Below are 24,292 nucleotides of genomic sequence, written 5' to 3'. Positions count from 1 at the left end.
AAATGCACAAGTTCTTATAAATTACTCGGATAAAATAAAAGACCAGGTGATGAAATGATCAACATGAGTATAACCCAGTACATAATTCTTAACACATTAACCCTCAGCGACGACTTTATGGGGCAGGAGGTAGTAGCCTACTGCCGAGCTCTGTAGCGTCATGGTCATGCATGATACACTAAAGTGGGTGGTATTATAGAAAGGTAGGCAGATGTAGCTCTACAAGGATACCAAATAATCTGGAATATCTAGTTGCACTACAAAATACAGATAGAAAAACCTCATTTTTTGGACCCAATTTTTTTTTTAACCCAAAATTTGCCCGAGGTCGGAATCCAATTTTGTGTCAGGATTTTAGACTTTTTGGTCTCAGATCTAAGGCAAACTAGTATGAACTGCAAACAGACAGATGAGCCGTTACAAAAAGTAGGATAAGATGGGCATTTGGAATAAAGAGTTGTTGTCTCCATACAAAAATAATGGCTCTTGCTCCGTTTAACAAAAAAACAAAACAAAAAGAACTCTTAACTTTTACCCTTCTGCTCATGTGCGAGTCAAACAGCCCAAAAGCGATGTTTCTAACACAACTAGGCAGTATGTTATTGAAAGATGACTGGGGATTTGGTGTTTTCGAGTCTATTCAGAAACAGCTTTAAAAAGTGTTTCCTACTCAGTTTTCAGGCAAAAATGTCGAAAAGCTCCAGGGGTTAATGTGTTAACTAAAAGATCAGGCTCACTCGTGACTCACATGGTAAAGTATTTTCTAGGCATGAAACAGTGCAAATATTTGCCAAATAACGTACTTAAAACAAGAATACTATTACATCCTATTACCCAGAATTTAAACATTTCCACGAAGCAATGTCATTATGTGTTGTCTGAGTGACCTCATATATAAGTATATACTCCTAAGTTCAGTTAGCCATCAAGTTCAACAGTTTCAATAAATACTCTTCATCCACAGTAACAAGTCTTAAGTTTTCCAAAAACATGTACACATTTTAAGTACTGGTAAGTACTCAAATCTCAATCATACTGTGACATTATCCAGGCTTGCATACTTTATTTGTATTTTTCCTTCATAAAATCATGACAAGAACAAATGTCAACAAACCTTCAGCTTGACGATTTAAACCATACATCTGGTATGGGCCTATCTGAATACTTAGAAAACGTGTATTTTCGATATCGAAACGATAACAATCTCAAGAACAAAAGAAGAACAGCATTATTAAAGCTCCAAAGTGTGTGTGAGTGAGTGTCTGACTCTGCATCTGTGTTTGTGTTGTGAGAGATTTTGACAAGTCAATATCTAGTCTAGCAAACCTGAACGACCTTTCATCAAGATATGCCTGCATGAAATCGAAAGGAATATGATTTATTTTCTCAGAAATTGTGATCATAGCATTCGTTATGTCTTCAATCCACTGAAAGACGAGACGAAAGTACATTGTTCCAGAAATCTGACCTGGATCTGGCCATCTGCATTCCTAGTCACGTGACTACACAACTTTCGCAACCTACATGTCAATGACATCATATGTTCTTTTATACAAGGGTCTCAAGGTTGATTAGTTCTTCAGTTAACTGAGTTACCCTCTTTTTAAATAAGGTTGTTGTTATTGTTGTTATAGGTTTTAACACCATTTTTCAGCACAAGATAGGTTATACATGGCCGCCAGTATTAATGGTGGAGGATGAAAGAACCACCGACCAACAAGAAGCTACCGGCAAGCTTCCTCACATACCCACATTCGCCAAGCCCGAGACTCGAACCCATGCAGACAACAGTGAGATGGCAGTGATCCGTAACAGTGAGCGCTTTAGACCACTCGGCCACTTGGGGCCCCCAATAATGAAGTCATTATGATTATGATTATTATTATTATTAGCTTATAGATGCTTCCTGATAAGGTCACTATGGTAGTATATGATATTCTGCCAATTTTACTTGGATGATAGGCAACCTGTCAATTTCTCCTATATACAACCACCAAAACTGAATGTTTTAAATAAGGCACGCTGAAGCAGAATCAATAGATACTAACAGAAAGCCTGCGTTTGCGTCTATTTATGTATCTATGTTTTGTAACAGTATCTTCAGATTAAATGAATTTATTTAAACTTCCAAGCACCATATAAACTCAAAAGGTAAATCTGCCAGGATACAACAAAAATGGCTGCTGATGATGTCATTCAGTAACTATCTATTCAGTTCTTGTGGCCAACTCAGTAAAAAGAGGGGAGCCTCTTTAAACAATATCAACTGGACAGCAACATTTTCATTTACTAGTATGACAATTTTCCACGAAGAATTATCAACACATTTGCAAATCTCCTCTCAGTAAGACATTGGTTTGAATTGTGGTTGGATGGTTATCATCAATATCTATGCAAAATATCAATTAACCAGCAACAGGCAGTTTACCAGTCTATGTATACAATCTATTGATAAAAGGGCATATCAAAAGAGCATGCAACAAAAAGGGTGAGTCAATATCAGTATGAGACAAAAGTGGACAAAAACGGCATGTGACAAAAGAGTGTCAATTTGTAGTATAATTAAGAAATATACTAATATATTAATAATAATAAAATTAATAATAATAATAATAATAATAATAAGACATGTAATAATAATAATAATAATGCTTTATTTATAGAGGGTGACTCATTAATCAGGGATTATTCTCCCTTGAGGCCCTCTTAAGGAGATTATAACAATGCACATTATACAAAGATAGCAATAATTGCTGTTTATTTTAACATGGTCAGTATTAAAATACTAAATTCCATTATGTATTAGAAGCACATGATACCTCTTCTTAAATACTCTAATATGTTCTGCAGATTTTACATGTTGTGGAAGCTTGTTCCACAGAACTGCACCAGAGTATTGGAATTGCTCTGTTCTTGGTTTTGCAAATTAACAGAATTTTTACATGTGGGAATTTAGTTGTCTACCAAAGCCATTTATCTATAAACTTTCTTGTCTACTCAAGATTGGCTGAGTGCACCTTCTAATGAAAATATTTCATACTTTCTTTTGTTGTTCACCTTTAATGTACCCCACACCTTTTTGTTTCGTGCTCTAACTTACTCGACCTTTATTGTCACGCCTTCTTATTGACAAGCCCTTTTGCATATCTTGCATAACCTAGATATACTAACAGTTTTAGTCAAATTCTCATCTACATAATACACATGACAGGTAAAGGGCCGAGTTCACAAACAGAAACATGAAGGGCATGGAGATGTGCAAAATTTGCATGAATTATTTTGACACCCTGCAGAAGATATCGGCAACCTTTTAGGATTGTTCTGCCAGGTCTGCTTTGTAGAGTGTTGCATGCCAAGTAATATTATTCCTTTTAATTTAATTATCATCTCTAGTACATACAATACAAAACTATAATTCGTATCATTAGCCTTTACAAAGAGTCGTGCCGCTGTTGGCACACGTACCTGACATAGGTTGCCTACACCTACCTGCCCTACAGTGTGAATGTCTTTCATATTTGAGTGGGCCATTGAAAATATTTTTACAGTTTACATTAAAACATTCTTTGAAGTTCTTCATTAATAAAGAACGTACAGTGTAGACATGAAATGTTTGATACTAAAATGGAAGAGAAACACCTGTGCAGGAGTGAGATGATTCACAGTGCATAATATTATTTTGAAGCTTTGATACATAGATCTATACATAAGTTTCATAATCAGTATAACTGATACTCCCAGGGACATTTTGTAATTTGAATACCTAGCATTTACTCTGCACTATAACATTCAGAATTGTGCAGACGTGATATAAAACCCAACAATTATATATTTCTACAGGGGACAATCCTAAAATAAAATATTAATGTCATATTCTGACTCTAAAGAGTGTTCGACTTTAAAATCATAACTGATAAAACAAAAATTAGCATAATGAACTAAATAGGATGTATGATAATTCCACCTTTACATTTAACAGGCAGTATTGTGTGTTCTGTATCTTGACAGAGGCGGTCAATATTTATTGTATTTTGTATCTTGAAGGTGGCAATCAATTTTTTTCATTTTGCATTCTGTGTCTTGACAGAGGCAGTCAATATCTGTTGTATTTAGTATCTTGAAGGTGGCAGTCAATTTTTTTCATTTTGTGTTCTGTGTCTTGACAGAGGCAGTCAATATTTATTGTATTTTGTATCTTGAAGGTGGCAGTCAATTTGTATCATTTTCTGTTCCGTATCTGACAGAGGCAGTCAATATGTATTGTATTAAGCATCTTGAATCAGGCAGTAAATATGTATCACAGTTTGTTATGTATCTTGACAGTCAATATGTATCATATTTTGTGTTCTGTATCTTGATGGAGGCTCTCAATATGTATCATATTTTGTATCTTGAAGGAGGCAGTTAATTTGTATCATACTTCATGTTCTGTATCTTGAACGATTCAGTATCTTGAAGGAGGCGATCAATATGTATTGTATTTTCTGTTCTATCAATTTGTATATTTTGTGTTCAGCATCTTGATAGAGGCAGTCAATATGTATTGCATTGTGTGTTTTGTATCTTATTAGTGGCTGTCAATAGGTATGGCATCATGTGTTCTGCATTTTGATAGAGGCAGTCAATATGTATTGCTTTGTGTGTTTTGAATCTCAATTGAGGCAGTCAATAGGTATGGTATTGCAAATACGGTGCCAGGATTTTGTCTAAAGGAGTTAGTTTCCCCATGTCACTAAAAATAAGATGGGAGTAAGAAAAAATTAGAGGGAGGAGAAAACAGCTATAGTTCAATATCTACCTAACATTTCAATATCTCTTTCTTCCTGCTCTGCTAGATTCAGGCTCAAATCAAAATCTTTGAATGCTGTCATGAATGTGTTGATTGTTTCTAAGCTTAATCTGTTTCTTATGATACTATTGTCTGCCAGGAATCCCCCTTTTCATGTCCTGCTGTCTGATGGGGAACATACATAGCTAAGCCAACTTGAACAATTTGGGAAACTTCTTTATGATTATGTACAATTTTCCACAGTTCATACGTATCATCCTTTGAATACTTCTGCATGAAAATAAGATTTTTCACTAAGATAAGCTCCGCCAAAATTTCATTTTCTAAAATCATTGCTTTGCTGACTACCATGCCAGGTTTCTTATCTCTTCCATAATGGCATATTAGGGTTTCAAGTGCATCAATGCAATAGTGTCTTTTTTCTGATAGATAATGTTTTATCTTTACTTTTTAATTTCATTTTAAATTCTTATTTATTCATTTTATGTTAACTCTTTAACAGGGTTCATGCAGAATTCTGAATAAAAAATTCAAAGACTTTTCCCAAACTTTCAAAGACCACAAACAGAGATTTCCAAGACCTATATTTGGTAACATTTTGTATACAAGTTATGTTATATGAGAAAACAATGAATGCAAAATACTACCATATTATTTAATGATGAAATGAAACTGAACAGGTCATCAAAAGAAAGAAACCTGGAAACCTTGGCTATATCAGAATCTAACAACCTTGGACAATTTTATTTGTGATTATGGAAAGAAATTAAAATGTTTCTGTGGTTAAGACTGTATGAATTCTGTTTAATGGGCTATATAGTTTTGCAGTAGATGATCTTGTAGGGCTAAATTATTTCAGAAAATTGGGCTCAAGTTTCAAATTATCTGCATTTTAATTATGTTTGTATTCTGCCTTTTCTACAGTTAATATAAAAAATACAGCTGAAAGAACAGTTGACCTGCAAACCATCTGTTTTGTCCATCTAGCATGTACATCAGACTTGCATTGAACATCATTTTCAAGTTCAAAATCAATCAGTGCTATCTCCATTAACAATTTCTCAGCTCCAATGATCTGATCTAGTTCATAACTCTACAAATTATAGTCATCATCAAAATCATCCACCTGTATTACTGAATGAAATTGTTATCTAACTATTTTGCTCCCATATGTTTTTTTTTTTTGTTTTTTTTTTTTGATCCATAATTTTTATGTCCTGGCCACTTTTTACTCCAAATCTCAAACATATCCTAATTTTTGCAAAGGCTCACCCATCTATGTGCACTTCACACCAGTCTGCATTAGATCTCTGGCCAAAAAGTCTAAAGTGTAATCTCTTATTATAGCATGGTCCATGGGAATCATGGAGTGTATCACCTTTCAGTCAGACTGTCTTATAATGAATTATGTATACGTAGTCTCTTATTTTAGCCTGGTACATGGTAGTCATGGAGTATGCCACCCTGTTGTCAAACTACCTTATACTGAAATATGTGACACAATATTCCCTCATTATAACACTGTTTATGGTAATCATGGAGTATACCACCTAAAAGTTAGACTGCCTTATAATGAATTACATAATACAGTACTCCATCATTATAACAATCCATGGTAGTCATGGAGTATGCCAACCTGTTGTCAAACTACTTTAAACTGAAATACATGACACAATATTCCCTCATTATAACACTGTCTATGGTAATCATGGAGTATACCACCTGAAAGTTAGACTGCCTTATAATGAATTACATAATACAGTACTCCATCAATATTATAATCCATGGTAGTCATGGAGTATGCCAACCTCTTGTCAAACTACCTTATACTGAAATACATGACACAATACTCCCTCATTATAACACTGTCCATGGTAATCATGGAGAAAAGAATTTCATAGTCAGATTGCCTTATAATGAAGTCCATGATACACATAATTTTATTACTACATAATAGAAATGGAATCCATGACCATAACACAATCTGTAATGGGATGAGTGCAACTTATAATGAAGGGTCCTACAGTGTATTAAATCAATATGCCTGTGCTGCATATCAATATGAAGGGCCCGATAGTGGGATAACAATGCACCTGTGCCGCATATCGATTTGAAGGGCCTATAGCGGGGTAACACAATACACATGTGCCGCATATTGATAAGAAGGGTCTATAGTGGGTTAACACATTGCACCTGTGCCGCATATCGATATGAAGGGCCCAATAGTGGGGTAACACAAAACACCTGTGCCACATATTGCTATGAATGGCTCTATAGTGAGAAAGAACTGCATGCATAGATACATGTGTTATGTATATTTAATTTGCATTGTTTGTCATTTTTTTAAAATTATTTTATTATATTTCATTACACGTTATTGTAATGTAACACTGGATGTTGGATTTGACCTTGTCCAAAACTGAGTTCATTTCTGCTTGATCCAAATTAACTTTTTTTATTTTATTCTGTGTAAACAACAAATACATAGCTAAATTATTTTCTGTGTGAATGGGTTGAGATTCAGAACTATCATTAATAGAAGAAAATATGTTTATTTGGATCTAGGTCTAGGTTTTGGAATGTCCTTAGTGTATTTTACATAATCCAGGTTACGGTTTTTATTTTGCAAACATCTGGATCATTCTCGAAGGTCATTTACCACTAGGTAATTTTTTTTGTGTAGAAAATACTAATTGTGACTTGATGTCAAGAAGAGAACTATATAATCTTGTAACATAGAGGATTTTTTACCAGTTGTTCTTTAACATCTATCACTTTAAGCTGTATTATGTTGTGACCAGTTTTGGCTGAATTTTATTTCTTCAATTTATTGAATTCAAGTGATTATTTTCTCTGGAAATACAAAAATGCTCTGATAAAATCCTTGGATAGAGACATTCACTGAAATTTAAAGTGAATTCAAACCTAGAATTATATTATTGTGATTCAACAAAAGACACATAACACTCAATAACACTCAATAAGCTACAACAGACACATCATCCCCTTTAGTTTTTTGGATTTATTCTGGACTTCAACTTTAGTTTATTCCAGACTTTAAATTACACATGTACTAGGACTTATGTCTGTCATTTTTTGGATTATTTTGGGATTTAATTCTAAATACTGTAAGTTCTTTTTTCTCATTTTCACTTTGTATTCCAGGAAATAAATTATTTGCTGAAATTTATGAAGCTTGTTGCTTTTCACTCTTTTCTGTTACTTATTTTTAGAGCATAGACTCATAACACATGGCACAAATGAGCCATGAATATTATCTAGCTGCACTTGCTGACAGGGATTTAAAAAGAAAAAAAAACTGGCTCCTGAACCACTAATAATCAAACTGCCAATACATGTATATATCGCATTGCACTAGCATCTGCTAAATACACACATTCCAGATTTTTCATTTGCTGTTGTTGGGAACCCTGAAGCTGATCCATGAGTTATCAGAGACTTTGAAAATGCTTCGCATGTATTTAAGTACAACTGATAACTCCATACTGCAAATCAAATATGCTATTCGTCCACTCTTTAATGAGATATTGTTGTAATCGACCCAAAACATATAATTGGGATAATAATGTTGTTGTTATGTTTTAAACATAAAACAACTGTTTTAATTTAGCCAAAGTCTGGTTTGCCTTTTTCTCAGGACACATATCAATTAAATTCTGTTAAGCTGTTTGGGCTTCTATTTTCAGTAATGGTAATTTGATAGCAGATCCCCATCATTTATTTGCTTAAAAGAAAGCCTTCAAATGAGCATGTTTTTATCAGATTTGTGGATACATAATGATTCATGAATTCCATCAGTATCACAGTATTCTTTCAGCTGATGCATGCACTGGATGAAGTCAGCAATTTCTGTTTTACTGCAGTACAGCAGAACTGAGATTTATGCATCAGTAATTTATGTTCCACTGCACTACAACAGAACTCAGATTTATGCATAAATATATCTAAAGAAACAGCATATCATGATAAGAAAGAAACAGAAGAAAGAAACAGAAATTACCCCACAAATCCTTCCCTCATTTATTCCTACAAACCAAGAATGATTTATAATTAAATCAACAATAAACAGTAAATATATTCAAATAGTAGCAACTGAATTATGAGAGTACATCATTGTACAGCACTGTAAAATGTTCCCAACCATTTTTTGCTGCAACCTGTATTAGCCATCAAGAGGACCTCCTGACCCATAAGCTTATGATATGATTTTAAACCTTTCTTCTTATGACACTAGTAATCCTGATTTGGGTAATGATCTGAGATAGGGAACCATTGGTGCAAAGTAAGACCTGCTCTCTGAAGATTATGAACCAGTCTAGCCTCTTTAAATTTCAACTAGTAACCAGTCCAGCATCTTTGAATTTTCACTAATAACCAGTCTAGCATCTTTAAATTTCCACTAGTTTTGGTCATCACCATGTTGGCAATACTAGCAGACTCTGAAATTTGCTGCATTATGATTCAAATTGTATCTCAAGTTCAATACCACAATGTGCATCCTGTTAAAGTCTCAAAGCAAATGTATGTCATCATATGTCATCAAACATATCATCACACACATTATTTCATTTTCAATGTACCATGAAGCATATTGTACTTTTGATGTCTCTACACATTTAGACAAAATCTGTTCAGTGGCATTTCAGAAGTTATTAAACATTTTTCTATTTTTAGTAATGGCAGCCATTTTTGGTATCCATGTGCTCCAATATCATCATATATCATGTATATATCATTATAAACATCATTTCATTTTCTATGAAGCATACTGCACATCTGATGTATGATCTACACATTTGGACAAATTCTGTTTAGTGGCATTTCACAAGTTAAAAGTTTTTGTCTATTTTTAGTAATGGCAGCCTTGTTTGATGCTGTGCTGGTGTCACTGGTAGAAATTTTAAATCCATTGACCACAATGTTTCAAGCTTGATCGAATTAAGTTATTTAATGATCTGTCAAGTTTAGTAAAGACAGACATATTGATGGAGGGTTGGCATCCTATAAAGTCTTGAAAAGGTGTTCATGCCAGAAAGCTTTCTCACATCTGGCCAAATTTTGTTAAGTGGTTTTAGACAAGAAATTATATAAAGGTTTTTCCCGTTTTTAGTAACGGTGCCCATATTGGCTGGCATACTGACACTGACTAAAATGTAAAAGACCTCGTCATGAGAATTATCCCTTTAAATTAATCCATAAACTGGTCCCATGTTTTTCGAGACATAATTAATAACTGGACAATTGGTGATGCACAGTGGAAAAAGAATTATACCATAAGATAACTTGGCCTTATGGCCAATAACTAAAATGTTTAAATTACAGTCTCTACAATTAAATTTGGTAATTCTATGGTAATCAAAGAGTTCATTTTGGTACTCATTAAACACCAACAAATCCCTGAAGAGGCTAACAAAAGTACTCAAATATTGCTGACATTGCTTAAAAAATACTCAAATAGTACTCACAATGCTAAAAAAATATACTCAAATAGTACTCACAATGCTAAAAAAATACTCAAATAGTACTCACAATGCTATCCTGGCTCCTTAAGTTTGCAAACTTTCCTTTCATCCTGGTCATCAGCACTGCTTATTAATAAGCAAGCAATAATCTCCAATAAGCAAGCAATAACCTCCAATAAGCAAGCAATAATCTCCAATTTTGGTTAGGATAATTACTAAACTGGAAAGCCACAAGATGCTGTAATAACTGCAAAATAAGCACACTTTCCTTTCTTTTGATTTTTTAACCAATGAGCCAAACTTCTGTCAGGTTAATGGTATGGATTCAGGTATAATCCTTCTGGTCTCGAGCAGGTTCTTTGAAAGTCCTGTGCCACTTTGAATTCAGTTGATATTACACAAGGTATTATTAAATTCATATAACTAGTAATATATTTAAGCTTAAATTTTTTTTACTGCTTCTGTAAGAACAATGATGATGTGTCTTCACTTGAGTTATCCAAGTAATAGCAAACAACAAAAAGCAAACTGCTACCCTAATTCATCATCTTAAAGCACACAATCATAAAAGTATATAGTAATGACGCAAATCCTAACTGGTTCTGGATGTATTCTGATACATATATTCCCAAGGAATCCATTCAAGAACTTCTGGAATTCCTAAAGAATGCTGTGTAAACACAATCCACTGCAAGGTGAAGCCATGTTATTGTTTAACACTGCTAAGCAACAGGTTATATAGTGTGTAGGTGAAGAAGGATGGAGAGCCATCCAATAGGTGCAAGCCAAATTTTTCTCTCGCTGTTCATACAGTAATGTATATGTCTACTGAACCCAAGGGAAACTGTGCCTGGGCTGCAGTTTGTACCTGCATCCAAGCAATAATCAAAGCAAGCAAGCTTATAAAAGTGTCCCATCTTGATTATTAATTATTAATAATCTGCATCAGTATCCAGGCACACCAAATTATCTGGCTGAAAATAAATAGCATATATCAAGCCTGAAACTGTACACTGCTGCCAAATGAAAAGACTTCACACACACAAAATTAGTTCTAGAACTGATCCATCCATAACAGGCATTCCTGGTGTAAGTTCATTCTGAACAGGAATTTGCCAAGATTACCACAAAATGTTTGCTTTTCAAAAACTGCCACTGAATGACCCCAGCAATGTCAGCTCAGCAGACCTCCAGTACACTCCCCCAAATCAGACTAGAACTGTCAAAATTTAAATATTAATTGGGTCCAGCTGCTGATATTTGGTCCCTATAATCCACATCTTTTTTTAGTACTAGTGATGGTAGTGATTTTAATCTCTATATATTTGGTCAGTATAATGGATGTCTTTTTTTTAGTACTACAGATGGTAGTGATTTTAATCTCCATATATTTGGTTGGTATAATGGATGTCTTTTTGAGTACTAGTGATGGTAATGATTTTAATTTCTATATATATGGTTGGTATAATGGATGTCCTTTTTGAGTAATAGGGATGGTAATGATTGTAATTTCCATATATTTGGTTAGTATAGTGGGTGTCTTTTTTTAGTTCTAGGGATGGTAGTGCTTGTAATCTCCATATATTTGGTTAGTATAATGGATGTCTTTTTTGAGTACTAGTGATGGTAATGATTTTAATCTCCATATATTTGGTTAGTATAGTGGATGTCTTTTTTTTAGTTCTAGGGATAAAGTGATTGTACTCCACTAGTTCCATACAACAGAATAAATTATGAATTTATCTTAACTGACATGTACCAGGTATTCATATGCAGTCAGTATTGCCACCAAAATATTTGGTTTGCAACATTAGTGACTCAAAAAATTTGAAACATGCTCTGCCTTAATTTAAAAAATGCACAACTTTCCGCTAAAAATTGTGCAAAATTTCAACTATTTTAATTTCTGTTAAATTTATTTTTGTGCTTAGCTCAGCTTTTTTGCTAACATGGGCCTCCTGTTTAAAGATTTTTGTGAGATTTTGGAGAGACCTAACAGTGAAGTTTTGTCATTTAATATTAAGCTACTATTACCTCATATATACTATACACAATATGGATCCTGATATCCCATGGCATAATGCACCTGCAGACCAAGGTCTATGTTGTTTGTTCTACTGATTACTCCTAACAAACTGCACAGACCCAGATCTACCAGCACATTATGTGCTGCTGGACTTGTCTTAAAAGCATGTATACTGTATATGTTAGCAAATAGTTATCAAAGAAAGTACATGTATAGTTTACACAGTGTTTTAGAACTATAAGTATATGTTTAGTTTATATATAAGTAAACTTATATAGAACCCTGTCACATGTGTTTGTGTTTTCTGTATACATGTATTTAATGCAACTTTTTTTTAAAAATTCAGTCATTTCACTATGAAGTCTGCAGTGTGGCAGTTTATTATCTTGACACCAGTCCTAACACTAGCCTCTTAATGCTGAGTACCCAGGAAGGTAGATGTTAATACCAATTTTATAAATCTTTGGTATGACTCAGCCGTGGTTTGAACCCCGGTTACTGCATAGACAAAATGGGTAAATTATACAGAATATATGCTAGTGATGGGAATCGGCTACAAGTTCATAATCAATCATGGGTTCCACACAACTTACTGATAATCGCTTATAATCAGTTACTACAAATAAATATATCAACCAATCATCCATGTCAACATTGACCTTTGCTTTCTTGTTTGCTGGATAGGTGTAATATTACTACAAGTATATATGTATGTATGTATGTATGTATGTATGTATCTATATATATATATATATATATATATATATATATATATATATATATATATATATATATATATATATATATATATACATATATATATATATATATAATTTAATCTCATAAAAATATTACATTTTTATTACGTTGTGTTATTTTTGTTTTACAAAAGCAAATTTCTTTGGCTTATCAGTTTTATGCAACTGAAAGACTGTTGCAATCCCCAGAACAATTTTTATTCATATGTGATTTGTCTATTGTTTAAAGCATAGAAGGACATGCTTTTCTTGCTTGTCATTATTAACTAATAAGATATGGATCTATTGTTTTCGGATCATTTTCATCCATGCAGTGCCAGATATAGACATAAGATAAGTTACAGCTTAGGGCCTCACAGTCTGAACTGACAGTCGGAAGGGGCCTCTCAAATTTATATCAAATAGGGCCTCTACAGCTTCCCATAGCTTAGGGCCTCACAGTCTGAACTGACAGTCGGAAGGGGCATCTCAAATTTATTTTATATAAAATAGGGCCTCAACAGCTTAGGGCCTCACAGTCTGAACTGACAGTCTGAAGAGGCCTCTCAAATTTATTTTATATAAAATAGAGCCTCTACAGCTTAGGGTCTCACAGTCTGAAGGGGCCTGTCAAATTTATTTTTTATCAAATAGGGCCTCTACAGTTTAGGGCCTCACAGTCTGAAGGGCCTCTCAAATTTATTTTATATAAAATAGGGCCTCTACAGCTTAGGGCCTCAGAGTGTTGAAGGGGCCTCTCAAATTTATTTTATATCAAATAGGGCCTCTACAGCTTCCCATAGCTTAGGGCCTCACAGTCTGAATGGGCCTCTCAAAATTTATTTTATATCAAATAGGGCCTCTACAGCTTCCCATAGCTTAGGGCCTCACAGTCTGAAGGGGCCTCTCAAAATTTATTTTATATCAAATAGGGCCTTTACAGCTTCCCAAAGCTTAGGGGCTCACTGTGTCTAAATTTGGCACTGCATCCATGGCACGTGTATGATATTTAGCAGCTTTAAACAATTTGTTCGGAATCCTCGGTTTTCTTCCCAACAAACAAGGGGATGGAACTAGTCTGTGCTGAGTGCTTCACAGTTGTCTCTTTTACTGTGTAATCGATTATGTAGTTTCACAATCAATTAGTGAATTGGTTCACCCAACTAAATGATTATCAATTATAATTGATAATCAGAACAACACTAATATATGCATCTGTCTGTATGTTTTTACATTAATAACATGCACTGTCACAGTTCATATTTTACATATACATGTATATTCATTTAGAGAGAATTCAGTCCATAGAAGAGAGGGCCATGTTACTGTATGAAGTAAAAAGCATATTTAGTTTTCTTGCATCAAAACTGGATTCTACTCATTAAAATATATCAAATATGGAAACTCTTGAAAATACTTTTGCTATCAGATCAACTTTCAACATAACATTTCATTCAACTGCAGTAAATATCAATAGTTTATGTAGAAATTAATGGCAATGTGTACTAAATAGTACCAGTAAACATCAATAGTTTACATAGAAACTAACGGCAATGTGTACTAAATAGCGATGATAATTGTAATTGAGTGAACACCTGTTCTCCCTGTTATGTTTGATTAGTCCTAACTTCCACATCCAGTTAATACTTGCATACATCACTAGCCTCTGTAACCCCAAACAAACTGATCTCCAATTCAGACAGCTCTGGTCTGGACTGGCCAGTGTGATAGACAGTGTAGTAGCAGATAAACATGGGACTGACCTTACCCTGGTCATTCTTTCCCATAATAGCAAAGATGTTCAGAGTTCAACTAGCATTTCAGTTAAGACTGTGACTGTACATGCTACCCATTCTTTGTCCTCACATGTATAAATTCCAGTGCTGCACATTTTGAAATTTGAAATTTCTCTGTAATCTAAATTTTTCCTTATCTTTTTTGTTATTTTGCCTCCTACATTGTTTGAAGTTGTGTTTGTCTTCTTTCCACTATACCTGATACATGTAATTCTAACATGATAATTCTTTAAGACTCAAATGTTGACAACAATTTTGAGGATTTTCCTGATAGCAAGGTACCTTTCACAACGAGGGAAGAAGCTGATGAAATAAGTGGCTGAAAAGAGCTGGTGCCTTCTTGCATCAAAAATTTGTTTTCCACATGTTTCCACAGGTTGAAACATTCTTATCTTTACACAGCCAAAGTAAACTGCACAGAATCCATATCTCTGCAGATGGTGTCAAAGTGTGGTGTTGTGCCCAATGAATCCATATCTGTGCTGAAGGTGTCAAAGTGTGTGTTGTGCCCAACTGACTCCATATCTGTGCAGAAGGTGTCAAAGTGTGGTGTTGTGCCCAATGAATACATGTATGTGCAGAAGGTGTCAAAGTGTGGTATTGTGCCCAATGAATCCTTATCTGTGCAGAAGGTGTCAAAGTGTGGTGTTGTGCCCAATGAATCCATATCTGTGCTGAAGGTGTCAAAGTGTGTGTTGTGCCCAACTGACTCCATATCTGTGCAGAAGGTGTCAAAGTGTGGTGTTGTGCCCAATGAATACATGTATGTGCAGAAGGTGTCAAAGTGTGGTATTGTGCCCAATGAATCCTTATCTGTGCAGAAGGTGTCAAAGTGTGGTGTTGTGCCCAATGAATCCATATCTGTGCTGAAGGTGTCAAAGTGTGTGTTGTGCCCAACTGACTCCATATCTGTGCAGAAGGTGTCAAAGTGTGGTGTTGTGCCCAATGAATACATGTATCTGCAGAAGGTGTCAAAGTGTGGTGTTGTGCCCGTTTGACTCCATATCCATGCAGAAGGTGTCAAAGTGTGGTGTTGTGCCCAATGAATATATGTATCTGCAGAAGGTGTCAAAGTGTGGTGTTGTGCCCAATTGACTCCATATCTGTGCAGAAGAGATCAAAAGGAGCTTCCAGTTAACTGTAATAATAGAAAATGGGGTTTTCAAAACACTGATCATTCAGCTGCAGATGAGAAACTGTCAACACATGTAATGACTTAAACAACAAAGCTAAGGCATAATGTAGATCCAATGGTGTCTGATGCTTGTAGCCAGGAAAACTCAATCCAAACACACCATAGTTTAATCTCAGCACATTGTAGAACTGAGGGCTCAATCCAAACACACCGCAGTTTAATCTCGTTATCACTCACTAGAACTCTGAGAGCTTGATCCAAACACACTGCAGTTTAATCTCATTAGCACTCAGTAGAGCTCTAAGTTCAATCCAAATACAGTGAGTTTAATATGATGAGCACTAAATATAATTCATCAAGTTCAATCCAAACACACTGCAGTTTAATCTGATAAGCACTCAGTAGAACTTGGTTAGTTCAATCCAAATACACTGCAGTTTAATCTGATGAGCACTCAAAATAACTCCTCAAGTTCAATCCAAACACACTGCAGTTTAATCTGATAAGCACTCAGTAGAACTTGGTTAGTTCAATCCAAATACACTGCAGTTTAATCTGATGAGCACTCAAAATAACTCATCAAGTTCAATCCAAACACACTGCAGTTTAATCTGATAAGCACTTAGTAGAACTTGGTTAGTTCAATCCAAATACACTGCAGTTTAATATGATGAGCACTCAAAATAACTCATCAAGTTCAATCTAAACACACTGCAGTTTAATCTGATAAGCGCTGAGTACAATCCAAATACACTGCAGTTTAATCTGATGATCACTCAGTGGGTATATTCCAAATACACTGCAGTTTAATCTCATGAGCACTCAATATAACTCATCAAGTTCAATCCAAACACGTTGCAGTTTAATCTCATAAGCACTCAGTAGAACTCATCAAGTTAAATCCAAACACACTGCAGTTTAATCTGATGAGCACTCAGTACAATCCAAATACACTGCAGTTTAATCTCATAAGCACTCAATAGAACTTGGTTAGTTCAATCCAAACACACTGCAGTTTAATCTGATAAGCACTCAGTACAATCCAAATACATTGCAGTTTAATCTGATAAGCACTCCATAGAACTCATCAAGTTCAATCCCAACACACTGCAGTTTAATCTGATGAGCACTGAGTACAATCTAAATAATCTGATGAGCACTCAGTGAGTATATTCCAAATACACTGCAGATTAATCTCATGAGCACTCATTGAGTTCAACCCAAAACACACTGCAATTTAAGAACAGCTACTCACAAGAGGGGGATAAAACTTTCCTCAATTGTAGCCATGGTAATTAACTAGACCAATCTGTCTAAATATGTTCAAATAATGAAACTTTAGTCCCAGAAAATTGTGAATCTATCTTCCTACTAAGAATCAGTCATGAAATTTGAAGAATATTGTCTGCTGTGGTTCAGCAACAGGATAAATCTCATCAAGATCTCCAGAAACTTGTTGGGTTTAGTTATGCCCAGTTTTAGCCCTGGCATCTGGCTTGCAGACAGTCTGAGTAGAAATGACAGCAAACTGGCATATCAACTGTTGAAAGATCTCACAACCCATAAACAAGAGAAAACTACCACCATCAAAGACAAATCAGGCAAATGCCTCACATAAAATAAAGAGATCCTCAAGTGATGGACAGAATACTGCTCAGAAATGTACAATCATCAGACCCAAGGAGATCCAGCAGTACTGAATTGCCCTCAGGCAGAAGAAATTGATGACAACCCCATTCTTTGTGAGGAAGTAGAAATTGCAATCAGGACACTAAAAAAAATTAAAGTCAGCCAGCATTGACAACATACCAGCAAAGCTCATTCAATCAGGAGGAGAAGAGACAGTCACTGTTCTAACAACAATCTGCAACAAGATATGGCAGACAGGAGAATGGTCCATCACATGGACTCAATCCTAGGTCATCGTGAAACCCAAGAAAGGACACCTACAGTTACGCCAAAACTACAGAACCATCAGTCTGATTGGTCACCTGAGCAAAGGTCATGCTGAAGATAATTCTCAACAGACTACATCAGTTCAATCCTGGTGCAGGTTGTTGAGCACCTTTATGACAAAGCCACCAGTGCTGTCCTCATCAATGGCAGCAGAGGAGACTGACTCCAACTGTTGTTCAAAACCAGACAGGGATTTATACTTCACCTACACCCTTCAATATTTTCCTGGAAAGGATCATGGAGGAAGCCAGGCATGACCACAAGGGCACTGTCAGCATCAGAAGAAGAACAATAACCAAACTTTGCTTCACAGATGATATTCATGGTTTAGCAGAAGATGAAAAAGAACAGGCTGACTTGGTTGAGTACTTCAACACAAGCTCTACAGCAAACGGTATGGAGATTAGCATAAAAAAGGTCAAACTGATGACAATAACAATGGCATCAATGCAGAAATAAGGGTCAGTGGACAGAAGCTGAAAAGAGTCACAAGCTTCAAGTACTTGGGACTAATTATCACAGATGAGGGCTCCAAACCAGAACTACTTTACAGGATTGCCCAGACAACAGCAGCAATAACAAGGTTGAGACCAATATATCATGATTCCAACATTGCTCTTGGTATCCAAAATAAGGCTGATACACTTGACTGTCATATCCATCCTTCTGTATGCTTGTGAAACATGGATACTCACATCAGATCTACAAAGAAGGATTCAAATCTTCAAAATGAGATGCTATTGCAAGATCTTGGGCATCACATAGATTGACCATGTAACCAATGAAGAAGTCAGTGTTTCCCTTTACACACAGTTGTGTGTCAGAGACGCTTGTTCAAAAAAATTGATGAACACTTTATTGCCATGCATATTTTTGACACAAATGATGTACACACTGCGATGTGTTCAATCTCCAATGCTGTGGCCGAATGATGGCATTGAGTCCAAGTTTGAGTGTAGGCTTTGTTATGATGGAGTAGCTTCCCCTAATCTCATGAGCTCATATCAGTCTGGTTCTAGTGTAGGCTTTATTATTATGGAGTAGCTTCCCCTAATCATGCAATTACGCGATTTCCTTCAAACTCAGCAGCATGTCTTGTAAGCAAAGGAACACTGATACTTTTCTAAGTAGAAAAAGACCTCCAGAGGAAAACCAAGAATTCCTCTGGATGGAATACATCTCATCTACTGGAATGACATGCTTGACTTGTGTTCGGGCAAGTGCAAAGACTTCCAAATTGAAGAATCCTTTTGTGACTGGGTCAAAGAACTATGAAAATTCAGCCCTTGTTCGCCATGAAGAATCTATGGAACATATTATCGCAAAAGGGATTATTTCACAACAATGAAATCTGGATGCTTACCGAGAGCAGGTAGATGCTAGCCTTATGGTACAGATGAGAATGGTGGTGCATATGTGCCAAGAAAATATTCCAGACCAACAGGTTCCTGGTTTAATCGAACGTCAGGTAAAATCTCCCCCCCCCCCCCGTTCTCTCTCTCTCTCTGCTTGCATGTGCCTGTGTATGTGTCTCATGTCTTATTTCTTGAGATCGAATTAAATTATAAAATGAAAACGTCATTGATCAGTCCACTCCAGTTTACTTTTGTTAAAAGAGAATTTTCAGTTAAAGAACTATAACAGAATGAAGGGATTAACATTGGTTCTGCAATACCTAGTAAACTCATTACTTAGTCAACTCTTACCAGCTGACTTGTGCTCTGTGACAGGATGATATGCAAGTTTGTATTCATTGTTTTAGAGGGACAATGGTAATGCTCAGCCCTGCAGAATGAGACCCTAGCATACAAGAAGCATGGGATTGTGCCCGAGATGCAGGCAGTAGCCTCTTTAGTTTGCAAAGAGAGGGTTCAACAAAGGGTCTATACTTCACCATACCTGGGCATTCTTCTGAATAAGTCTTTGGATATTGCTTTACACATATACGCACGCACGCATGCATGCATGCACGCACACACACACACACAATGGTTATATTTTGTCAAACTGTTTATGGTGGGAAGGCATTTTTGTTGAGGCCATAAAATGGACCTATTTATAAGTGAATCAACATCATGTTTGATGATAGTATATCACAAGCAATTTCCAGGAAATGATGGCTCCCACTTTTTGGCTAAAAGTAGGAGTGTGTTTGTGTAGAGGAAAGGACTAGGTGATGATGGTGATATCAATATTGGTAAGGAGGGTACAACTTGTTAGATAAAAGAACATGTAAGAATAATAAAACAACATTTATTTTGTAAATAACTGGTATACCGAGAGAGAAATGTGATTGGTCATTGGCACAAATACGGTGATATATGTTTGGAAGAAGAAAATATGCAGATGCAACATATGAGAAGGAATTAATCATTCAGACAAATGTCTTCTCATGAACTAAAAATAGTGTGATTTTCCCCTCCATTTAAATCAAAAAGGGGTATCTAGTGTTACACAAAGGATTCCATGGGCAGGTTGAATGTGTCCTCATAGTAATCTCCAAATTTGGTGGATATGGTGCTATCGGTGAACACCATCATCTTTCCTTTGATAATTGCATTAATGCAATAAATGTTTAATCAAGCAAATCAATAAAAATACCCATTACATATTTGATTACCTGGTTCAATAGTGGTCATTAGTGACATTTAATGTGTGTGTGATTTGGATTTTTAATGCAACTTGAAGAATTTTAGTCATATCACTATGATTTCTGCAGTGATGTCTAGCACTGAGGCATCATGCCACAGGCATGTAGCATCATGTCCCACCCAGTCACATTATCCTGACACCAGGTTGACCAGTCCTAACACTAACCTCTTAATACTGAGCACCAAGCAAGGCAGCTGCTAGTACCATTTTTATAACTCTTTGGTATGACTCTGCTGGGGTTTGATCCCATAACCTAATGTATTCAGGGGGTATGTTCTAACCACTTAGGCCACTGAAGCAGTCCCAGTTACTTTGCACTGTTACTGCAACTTGGCAGACTACTACAAACCCTTGAATGTTTTGATGCCAACTATGTTGTTTCAAAATGGAAACTGTTGTCTTAAAGTTTTTATGGCCTGTGGTGACAGTGTACATTGATAACACTACCAACACAGACATGCAGTAAGGAAATATAGGAGGCATTTTGTTTCTATATTTACAGGTCTAGAGGACATAGGACACAAAATTGCAGAAAATCCATAACCCCATATTCAGGGTGAAAAATTTATTGATCTAATGAGTGACAGTATTTAATAAGTGAGCAAAGGTTGGAAATAATATCTGATTTCTGTTTTGGTGGCCTTTTTTATATACAGAAACTACCTTGGATCATGCCTGTCTGTCTGTACGAATGTTTTATGAAACCTCAGCACAATTGTGGCTATATTGCAACAACTTAAGGCAAAGTTAAAATATTTTAAAATGATGTGCACACAAATTTAGTAAAGACATACCCTTCCAAATAAATGTACATCAACATAAAATATAAAGCTATGTTAAAATTCTGTAAAATTCAGTACAAAATAAAAGATAAATGTAAAAATATAAAATCTTTAAAACATTTGGTGCCTAATGAAAATGGATGACACATTTCCCTTTTTCACCATCTTGGAACAGCATATGAGATGAGATATCAACTGTGTATATTGTGTGTCTATGTTCAAGTCTCCAACAAAGATGCAACTCTCAGTGTTGAGAGAGGTATTTTTATTTTAGGACCAAGAAAACAGCCACATACCTTCTTTGGTTGAAATGAAATAAAAAATAAGAAAAGGTTTTATGTGGAAAAAGACAGTGAACAAGTCAAACAATCAGGGGCCATAACTCATCTAAATGCTTTAAATCTAAATTGGCAATGCAGACTATTCCACTCAGCCAGGGTCTTTTCAGTACCAGGCTGCATACCAAATTTAGTTGAAATCCAATAATACTGGAAACCCCACTATGGCTCCCTTCATTATAACACAAATTCAAATATCACACGCTTGTGGCATAGCTCCCATAATTTTACAACCAACTCACCATTATTGCCTGACTGTCTTTGAATTATTACGGAGTTTTATTGTGAGTGAGAGTATAATCTGTTAATCTTGCAAGACATGTTTTCTTCAAGTAAAGTTGTCTCAACACATTCTCTTCACAACAACCACCTTCATGTACACATGGTTTGTGCATACTGCCAGCCAATCAAAGTATAATCAATCTACTAGCCGCTGAAAATCAATTATTTCATAGGAAAACAATAAATTCACTCCCCAATGTTGATTCCTAAATAAATGGCACCAGATATTTTATGCATGTATATAGTATTTCCTAAGTATGTGTGCTCTTATGAGCAAATAAACTAGGTATTCAGATTTGAATGGAATTTATCAAAGAGCATTCTAAAAATTTTAATTGTATGTAGACACAGCTTAGTAATATTGACAAATATACATGTGCACAATGAAATTTATTTGTGCTTTATCTTTCCTTCCAAAAGATTACTTTCTTGTGTGAAGAAATGAGACATATCATGTCCATTGGAACAGTGGTTTTTCATGGATTCTTCCTCAAATGGTCACCATGTATTGCCTATCATGTGTTGAAAAATTGTATTAAACTACAACAACAATGAACAAAGACACATCATGTCCCATGGGCTGGTGGGTCTTTTTTGAGTTCTTCCTCCACAGCTATACTAGCTGGCACGTATAGCCTATCATGTGCTGAAAATGGCATTAAACCCACAACACCAAACAACAACAAAAACAACGGACACACCATGACTAATACTGGGATGTTTAAAAGGTATGCTTTTTTCCAGATTTTCAATGGAAGTATTACCAATGCAGAAAAATTAAATATTAAATGTGTAATTAGGTACGCTGTCTTTTAAAGCTTGACATGGATTGGCACAAGATCTAGAAAAGGTAGGGCTGTGGTTGTCAGTTTGATTTCACATAATTAATGCTGGAATCTTATTGAAGGAGGTGAGAAATAGTTACATATGTTTGTAGTTGGCACTTTGTCAGTAGGTCTGCTTCCACATGCAACACCCACATAATAATGCAGCCAAGATCCTGTTTATTTACAACCAGAACTGCTGAGGAATTAAAAAATTAAGTTTACCAATGATGCAGGAACAGAATGACAAGGAATGGTTAAGATGTGGTAGTGAAACATTGAGTCATTTGATTTTTTTTTATGTCTGCACTTTTGCAGATTTTATGTGTGATCAGTTCATCCATTTGTCTGTGCCACTCTAGACGGATAAAGAGAACTACTGCAAGTTCAGGGATGCATCAGATCACTGTTTGAGGAGGGGGTTTTCAAAAATTTCAAAAGGCTCTGACTTTCCACAAAAGGGCACCAAAAGCAAAATTCTATTTACTCAAAATGTGCATAACAGCTGTTATGAGTCCAAGCTCTTGAAATAAGTAACAAAAAAGAGTGAAGACAACACACTTTATAAAATTAAACAAATAATTTATTTCCCCTAATAACTAATTGAAAAATAAGAAAAACGAAATTATGGCATCAAAAATTAATCCCAGAATTAAAAAACGCAAGTCCTATCAATGAAACGTTCTAAGCAAATCAGAGTGAGTTCAAATCCCGATGGAATCCAAGATGGAAGGTTGTTGTTGTTGTAGGGTTTATAGCGCCATTTTTCAGCATACGATAGGCTGGCTATACATGGCGGCCAGTATTAATGGTGGAGGAAGAACCGGGGAAATCCCCAGAAAGAACCACCGACCCTCGAGAAGCTACTGGCAGGCTTTCTCACATACCCAAATTGGCCAAATCCGAGCCTCGAACCTACACAGACAGAGGTGAGATGGCAGTGATCCGTAACGGAGAGCGCTTTAGACCACTCGGACACTCGGGGCCCCCAAGATGGAAGGTGATGATGTCTGTAATAGTCAGTATTGAACTGATGTGTCAATAGTCTCTTGTTGAATCACATAAAATATTATTCCAGTTTTTGAATTCTGTATAATTTCCAAGAAAAAGAATCACTTGAATTTCAATAATTTGAAGAAAATAAAAACTCAGCCCAAACTGGACACAACATAAAACAACTTGACGTCTCAAGTGTTAATGCAAGACTACTAGAATTCTTATCACAACATCAGCTATAAAACTAATTGAAATGCAAAACAGATTCCCGGATGGGGGTCAAGAATTCAACCTTCCAGAAGAAATGGAAGCTTGTTACATGATAAATACTACATCGACCAGATGTGACCTTGACTCAACTTAATAATTCTTACTCTGAAAAAGAATAAAAACTTTGTTTACCAAAACTGCCACTGATTTTGGAACAATGCAAGCAACTAGATACAATGTTTCATTTTTTAAAAATCAGTCAGAACTAAACTCTATTCTGGACAAT

At 35.6% G+C, this 24,292-nt stretch overlaps 1 protein-coding gene and 1 long non-coding RNA gene across 7 annotated transcripts in view; both read right to left on the bottom strand.

Annotated features, from left to right (window-relative positions):
* LOC149790423 (uncharacterized) overlaps nt 1-24,292 on the bottom strand; it is a 460,980-nt gene that overhangs the window by 377,153 nt on the left and 59,535 nt on the right. The window lies entirely within an intron of this gene.
* Nucleotides 1-24,292, bottom strand: part of LOC149790424 (voltage-dependent L-type calcium channel subunit beta-1-like) — a 185,574-nt gene that overhangs the window by 106,156 nt on the left and 55,126 nt on the right. The window contains exon 1 of one of the 5 annotated variants that reach the window (XM_089972480.1): nt 10,340-10,946. The exons of the other annotated variants lie outside the window; for them this stretch is intronic. Coding sequence (XP_089828606.1) covers nt 10,340-10,390 — 51 coding nt within the window. The 5' untranslated portion in view covers nt 10,391-10,946. Of the gene's footprint in view, nt 1-10,339; nt 10,947-24,292 lie in introns of those variants that run through there. 5 annotated transcript variants of the gene reach the window in all.

This window comes from Sinohyriopsis cumingii, chromosome 10 (genome assembly GCF_028554795.1).
Source record: "Sinohyriopsis cumingii isolate HCF-2022 chromosome 10, ASM2855479v2, whole genome shotgun sequence".
Classification (NCBI taxonomy): Eukaryota; Metazoa; Mollusca; class Bivalvia; order Unionida; family Unionidae; genus Sinohyriopsis; species Sinohyriopsis cumingii.
This window is presented reverse-complemented; position numbering and strand designations above follow the sequence as displayed.